The sequence below is a fragment of the Caretta caretta genome, chromosome 28 (genome assembly GCF_965140235.1).
Source record: "Caretta caretta isolate rCarCar2 chromosome 28, rCarCar1.hap1, whole genome shotgun sequence".
In the NCBI taxonomy this organism is placed as follows: Eukaryota; Metazoa; Chordata; order Testudines; family Cheloniidae; genus Caretta; species Caretta caretta.
This window is the reverse complement of record NC_134233.1, coordinates 2,835,665-2,842,745: the sequence shown is the minus strand read 5'-3', so window position 1 is coordinate 2,842,745 and position 7,081 is coordinate 2,835,665. Positions and strand designations below refer to the sequence as shown.

At 62.1% G+C, this 7,081-nt stretch overlaps 1 protein-coding gene across 13 annotated transcripts in view; it reads right to left on the bottom strand.

The window, feature by feature from the left end:
- Positions 1 to 362: 362 nt before the first annotated feature.
- The window catches only part of CHD3 (chromodomain helicase DNA binding protein 3), a 61,406-nt gene continuing 54,687 nt past the window's right edge, over positions 363 to 7,081 (bottom strand). For 10 of the 13 annotated variants that reach the window (XM_075124063.1, XM_075124064.1, XM_075124068.1 and 7 more), the window contains exons 32-41: positions 6,841 to 6,956; positions 6,064 to 6,241; positions 5,712 to 5,816; positions 5,191 to 5,331; positions 4,908 to 5,016; positions 4,071 to 4,203; positions 3,444 to 3,639; positions 1,745 to 1,908; positions 1,186 to 1,303; positions 363 to 960 (exon numbers count right to left, since the gene is read on the bottom strand). In XM_075124063.1, the coding sequence (XP_074980164.1) occupies positions 857 to 960; positions 1,186 to 1,303; positions 1,745 to 1,908; positions 3,444 to 3,639; positions 4,071 to 4,203; positions 4,908 to 5,016; positions 5,191 to 5,331; positions 5,712 to 5,816; positions 6,064 to 6,241; positions 6,841 to 6,956 (1,364 nt within the window). In that variant the 3' untranslated portion in view covers positions 363 to 856. The remainder of the gene's footprint in view (positions 961 to 1,185; positions 1,304 to 1,744; positions 1,909 to 3,443; positions 3,640 to 4,070; positions 4,204 to 4,907; positions 5,017 to 5,190; positions 5,332 to 5,711; positions 5,817 to 6,063; positions 6,242 to 6,840; positions 6,957 to 7,081) is intronic. The other 3 variants (XM_048833664.2, XM_048833673.2, XM_075124065.1) reach the window with 2 other exon arrangements.

The following is a 7,081-nucleotide window of genomic DNA, read 5'->3' as shown; positions in this document are numbered from 1 at the left end:
ACAGACAGGGTGCCGGGGAACGGCTACATGGGCAGACAGGCGGGCGCGTGGGGATGGACAGAGGTGTGGGGGCAGGCAGGCAGGCGAACGGGAATGGAGGAATGGACAGGCGGGCACATGGGGACAAGTGGGCATGCGGGGACAGACAGGTATGTGAGGACAGGCAGGCGCATGGGGTTGGACAGGCGGACCTGCGGACGGGGACAGGCGGACGTGCAGGGACAGGTGTGCAGCCGTGCCAAGAGGAGCAGTGGGCTGTGGTGGTCTTTGGGGAGGGGCTTCCCGCTGTGGGGGCACGGGGCCCTGCCCCACTGCGGGGCTAGGGAGACCCCCGCCCCCCACAAACACAGCCGGAGGCAGGGTCATGTAGCCAAGGAAATGGTGCCTTTATTCCGCGCGGTTTAAACAAGAAGTGATGCGAACTGCCGACAATCCGGAGTGACTCCTGGCGCGCCCCCAGCCGCCCCGCCCCCCTCCAGCCAGACTGCAGCGAGGTAGAACTGCCCCCCTGCCCCGCTTTGGGATGGGGGGCGACCTTCCCAGGCCGGGGGGGGGCCGCCCCCACAGTGGGGTGCCGAGGGGAGGGCCTGGGGGGCTGGCGGGGGGCACCCCATACAGTATGTGTGTGTATATATATATATATATATTCATATTTATAGAGTAGCCGGCAGGGCGGGGGTCCCAGGACTGGACCCCCCCGTCACCCACCCAGGCTACGTACCCTCCCCCCGGGGGGGGAAGCGGGGTCCCGTCTGGACAGAGCGGGGGTGGGGCCAGTATCATGCCCCCCTCCCCCGGGGGAAAGAGAGAGAGAGGAAGGGGGCTGCCCCTGCCCGCGGGAGGGGAGGGGTCCCCGTCAGTCGTCGATACAGATCACCTCGCCGGCCCGGGGCTCCTTCTTCTCCAGGGGGTCAGCGTCCCGCTCCCTCTTCACCAGCACCGGGGGGCCGTTCGTGGCGGCTGCGGTGAAGAGGGGGGAGTGGGGTGAGAAGAGAGAAACCCACCAGCCCCCGCTCCCTGCCCAGAGCCGGGGAGAGAACCCAGGAGTCCTGGCTCCCAGCGCCCCCTGCTGTAACCCACCAGCCCCCGCTCCCTGCCCAGAGCCGGGGAGAGAACCCAGGAGTCCTGGCTCCCAGCCCCCCCCTCGCTCCGCCCCCACCATGCCCTGGACCTGCGGGTGCTGACCTGTGATGAAGGACCCAGCTGGCATCTGGCTGTAGTTGGCACCCGCTGTGGGCAGGGCTCCGGCGCTGAAGGAACCCCCGAAGCTCTGGGGGGTGGCGTACGGGCCCGGTGGGAAGGCCTGGAAGAGAAGGCGGGGGGAGGGGGCAGTGACTCTCCAGGCCCATGGGGGGTGGATCAGGGTGGTATGGGGCCTGCAGGGCCGGGGCCTAGGCCCCCCAGTTATTACAAGGTCCATGGGGGTAAGGCCAAGCCCCCCCCCAGGCATTATGGGGCCTGTGGGGGCAGGGCTAAGCCCCCCCCAGTGGTTACAAGTCTGCGGGGGCATGGCCAAGCCCCCCAGTAGTTCCAAGGCCCGCAGGGGGCGGGGCCAAGCCCCCCCCCCAGGCGTTACCGGGGCCCGCGGGAGCAGGGCCAAGCCCCCCCAGGCGTTATCAGGCCCTGCAGGGGGCGGGGCCCGTGGGGGAGGGGCCAAGCCCCCCCCCAGGTGTTACCAGGGCCCGCGGGTGCGGGGCCAAGCCCCCCCAGGCGTTACCGGGGCCAAGCCCCCCCCAGGTGTTACCGGGGCGGTCTGCGTCTCGTTGCCCTTGTTGGCCAGGCGGCTAAGGATGCTGCGCTCGGACATCTGGAGGCGGGCGGCGATGGGCGGGATGCGGGACAGCGTGGCCGGCAGGCGCGTCACGTCGGCCTTCATGTCGCTCAGCAGCTCCTCCAGCTGGTTGAGCACTGGGGCGCGGAGAGACAGAGAGAGGGGGAGAGGCGTCAGGCGGGGCGCGGGGGCCAGGCCGGCTGCACGGCGGGGGCCCCGCCCCACCAGGGCCGAGCCAGCCGGGGTGCCAGAGGCAGAGCAGGGCCCTGCCCCGTCTCCCCCAACCTCCGTGTCAGGTCGGCTCAGCCCGGAGACCATCGAGTGGGGAAGGACATTACTCCGGAGTAATTACATTACTCAGGGGGATGAATACTCCAGAGACAGTCGGGGGGATACTCAGGGGGATGAATACTCCAGAGATACTTGGGGGATACTCAGAGAGATGAAAACTCCAGATACTCAAGTGGTACTCGGGGGGATGAATACACCAGAGATATTCAAGTGCTACTCGGGGGGATGAATACACCAGAGATACTCAAGTGATACTTGGGGGTGGGGACATGAATTCACCAGAGATACTTGGGGGAAGAATACACCAGAGCTACTCGAGTGGTGATACTCAGATGGATGAATACACCAGAGATACTCAAGTGATACTCGGGGGGATGAATACATAAGAGATACTCCAGTGATACTCGGGGGTGAGGGTGTGAATTCACCAGAGATACTTGGGGGAAGAATACACCAGAGCTACTCGAGTGGTGATACTCAGATGGATGAATACACCAGAGATACTCAAGTGATACTCAGGGGGATGAATATGCTGGAAATACTCGAGTGATACTTAAATACACCGTGACACTCGGGGAGAATTACACTGGAGATACTCAGCAGGGACCGCTGTACCAGAGTTACTCAAGAGGATGAATACACCGGAGATACTCACATGATACTCGGGACGGGAATACACCAGAGATACCCATCAGGTGTGGGGGGGTGTGATGGTGAAGTAATGCACCAGAGATACGCAGGAGGTGAAGTACACCAGAGACACTCACATGATACTCAGGGTTAGGAAGGGAGGTGAAATACACCAGAGATACTCACATGATACTCGGGGAGAAATACACAAGTGATACCCAAGAGATACTCAAAGGATACTCAAGAGATACACCCGCGATACTCAGCAGATGCTCAGGGCACACACCAGTGATACTCAGGGCATACACCAACAATACTCAGCAGATACTCAGGGCATACACCAGCAATACTCAGCGCACACATCAGCGATACTCAGCAGATACTTGGAGGATAGTCATCAGATACGCTAGAGATACTCCAGGCATACCCATCTGATATTTGGGGAATACACCGGAGATACTTAGCTGATACTCGGGTGATACCCCAGAAATTCTTAGCCAATTCTTGGGGGGATACTCAGCAGAGGTTTGGGGATTACTCAGCAGATACACAAAGAGATACTCAGAGGATACACCAGAGATACTCAGAGGATACACCAGAGATACACAGAGCAGGATTAAGGAGACAACCGAACACAGCGGCATTTCTGATCACAACCCCACTTTAATGATTCAGAGAGCACGGTACAGAGGATGCTTTGGACGTTACAGACACCGTCCTCTCCGCGCCCGCCTGCCCGCCCTCCTCTTACCCTTGTGAAGGACGGCGTTGGCAGGCTTGTTGCCAGCCAGGGACTCCTTGGACAAGTGCTGGTGGCTCTCGGCCAGACACTCGACCTCAGCAAAGCGGGTGTTGAGCGCCATGGCCGGGTGGCTGGGGTCCTGGGTCATGTTCAGGTAGGCGGCTCGGCGCAGCTGCTCCTCGATCACCAGTGCCTGCTCCAGGAGCTGCGGGGAAGGGGGCAGGAGAACTGGCTGAGCCACCCGCAACCCGCAGGGGCACAGGGCTCACGGACTGTCACCAGCCGCCCTGGCCTGACCCTCTACACCCCACTCCCCTCCCGGTGCCGGGAGAGAACCCAGACGTCCTGTCTCCCAGCCTCCCTGCTCTAACCCACCAGCCCCCATGCCCCTCCCAGAGCTGGGGAGAGAACCCAGGAGTCCTGGCTCCCCACCTCCCCACTTCTGACCACTAGCCCCCACTCCCCTCCCAGAGCCGGGGAGAGAACCCAGGAGTCCTAGTTAGGATTCTCCTCTCCCAAGGGCATTGTGACCCCGCTGTTAAGAGCGGTCCTGGGCCCTGCCTCCCGCCCCCTTCCCACCCGCCCAGCCCCGCTGACTCAGGGGTCGGCGGGGGGGTCCCCACTTCTCACTCCTACCTTGAACCTCCTGGCCAGGAACTTGTTCTTCATCTCCAGGAAATTCCCCTTGTTGGCCTCGGTTTTGAAGGGCTCGTTGATGATGGTGAACTGGGTGTCGTTCTGGATGTCCTGCCAGCGGGCGTAGCCGTGCCTGCGCGGGGCCGGGGGCGCTAAGGATCCTGCCGGGTGGCGGATGGGGGCTGCCCCCTTTGCCTCTCCCTCCCACTCCCAACCAGACGCCCTCACAGGAGGGGACAGGGCTCGGGGATGCTCCGGAGAACCCATCGGGAATGGGGGTGCCAGGGAAGCTTGGCAGGTTGGGTAACTGGTTCAAAACAACCAGGCTCTCTGGAACTTGCGGGTATCAATCCGGCACCGGGGTATTAAGTAGCATCCTGTGGCTGGGAGTTCCACAGGGAAATAGGTTTTTGGGATCAGTGATATCCAGTGGCGGGGAGTTCCACAGAGAAATTGGGTTTTGGGGATTGGTGATATCCAAGGCAGGGAGTTCCATGGGGAAACTGTTTTTTGGGATCCGTAATATTCAATGGCAGGGAGTTCCACAGGGAAATTGGGTTTGGGGATCAGTAATATCCAGTGGTGGGGAGTTCCACAGGGAAATGTTTTTTGGGATTGGTAATATCCAGTGGCGGGGAGTTCCACAGGGAAATTGGGTTTGGGGATCAGTAATATCCAGTGGCGGGGAATTCCACAGGGAAATTGGGTTTTGGGATCGGTGATATTCCATTGGCTGGGGAGTGTGGGGGGAAAATTGCGCGCTGGGATGGATTAGTCACTTTGAAATTGGAGGGATCAGATTCCCCGTCCCTGGAGCCAGGCCGCGGTGAAGGATACAGAACGATGCCAGCCAGCAGCCAGTAGTCCTGGCGCCGGTGCCAGATCTCATTCAGCTTCCCGGAGGAGATGGCCGCCCGCTCCTCGTTCTGCCACAGCGTGTGCAGCTCTGCGGAGGGGAGAAGGCGGGTGGTGTGAGATCCGCGGGCGTGCCCACACCATCCAGACGCCCCCTTCCCAACCGAGATCAGGGCCCCGTCGCCTCACAGACTGTCCCCCTCTCCCCACTCTCCGCGCCCGCTCTTCAGACACTAGCCCCGGCACACCAGGGGTGGCCTCTCACCCGTGAAGCCGCCATCTGCGATGTTGAACATGAACCGGGGCTTCTCGGCCTTGTCCTCCTTCCGCCCGTTGGCCTTGCTCTCCTCCTTGATGCTGCCTGCCTTAGGCTCCTTGCCAGCTTCCTTCTCCACCTTCACCTCTTCTGCAAGCACAAGGGCCACCATTAGGGGTCAGAGTCAACACCCCCAGTTGCTATGCACACAGACAGACAGACAGCTCAGGCCCAGACGTTGTCCCTCACCCCTCCACCCCACCGTGGCTGTGTGAAACAGCTAATAAGGGTGGCCTTTTAAATATCCATCATTAGGGTCCAGAGTTAATGCCCCAACAGAGCTGTAGAGGGGCAGTTCACGCCGCTCTTAGCGCTGATCGCTGCCCCTCACGCACAATGTCAGAAGCTCTCCAGGCTCCCCGAGTCGCCCCGCGGTGAAACCATGGACAAAGCCGCGCGGAAGGAAACCCTTCTCGCATCCTGAACCCAGGTCCCCGCCCTTTCAGGCCTGTGAATCCCCCGCAAGTTACCTTTCTTCACCTCCGGCCCCTCCCCGTCCCCCTTCTCCTTGGGCTCATCGGTGTCAGCAGGTCTCTCCTCGGCCTTCTCCGCCGCTGGCTCTTCCGGCCCGGCACCTGGAACCAGACAGCACCGAGACCCGTGAGCCACAATCAGCCAGGTGCTGGGACAAGTTCGGGACAGAGGCCCCAGGTTAGGACCCGTCTTGGCCACCTCTCCGTGCAAGTCCCAGCACCTTTCCCAGCCTCAGTTTCCCCATCTATCAGACAGGCAGAGTACTGGGTCTCCATCCGTCCCTATAGACACTCTCCATCCATCCACCCCATAGCCACTATATATCCTTCCCCATATAGGCCCACTGACCCCAATGAAGAGACCGGGCGTTACCCGACTTCTCCTTCTCGTCCTTGACCGAGGGCTCTGCCTCCGGCTCCTTCTCCCCCAGCCCCATGGGCTCGTCCTCGTCCGCTTTCTTGGCTGCCTCCGGCTCGCTCTTCTCCCCGGGGGAGGTGGTGGGTGTTGGATGCTCCAGAGCAGGCCCCTGAGGGGGAGAGGACACGGGTTCGAGGAGGCGGATGTGCAGGGGGAGCGGCCAAATCCCCAGGTCCCATGCCACATCCCAGGGGCCATCTCGCAGGAGGCAGCTGGCCTAGCGAGGCCGCAGCCTGCTCATGTCCGGGCAGCCGTTTATCTGCCCCAGAACGAGGGGCATGATTATCAGCCCCGCGCTGCACAGGTGGGGAAACTGAGTCTCAGAGGGAGGTACCGAGCCCAGCACCTCCCTGGGTTTTAGTCCCATCTCCAGCCACAGGGGAATTATCCCACGAAATCAGGGACCTGCCCGCTGGCCAACTGGCTCTTCAGGGCCGTCTCTGGGGTGGGGAGAAGCCACAAGGTCTTGGTGTCGCCCCCCTGCTGGAACAAGGGAAAATGTGCAAATCTCGAAAGTACCCGAGCCCGGTAGAGGCAAGGCATGGGCAGATGGGCAGCGGAGCGTGGAAATCAGCCCCGAGCAAGGCCCTGTGCCGTTGTTACCGAAGTTCAGCCCCAGACCCCTGCCTCAGTTTCCCTTTGGGTCTCTGGCTGGGCTGGGAAGTGCCCGGGTCTGCCCCGGCTGCCTGCCAGGCCCCGAGCGCCTACCTCCGTCTCCGTCCGCTCGCTGCTCTTCGGCTCCTTCTCCGGCTCCTTGCTCTCCGGCTCCTCCTTCTCGGCCAGCGGCCCCGTCCCGTCCCCGCGCTCGCTGGGGGCTGGCGTGGCTATGAGGAGACCGGCATCAACTGGGCAGTGCCAGCCTCCCGGGTGGGGCCAGGGGACCCTGCGGCGGGGAGAGGCCCCAGGCTCCTCCCCATCCCTCCTCTGTGATAGGATTAGGCCCCAGGCT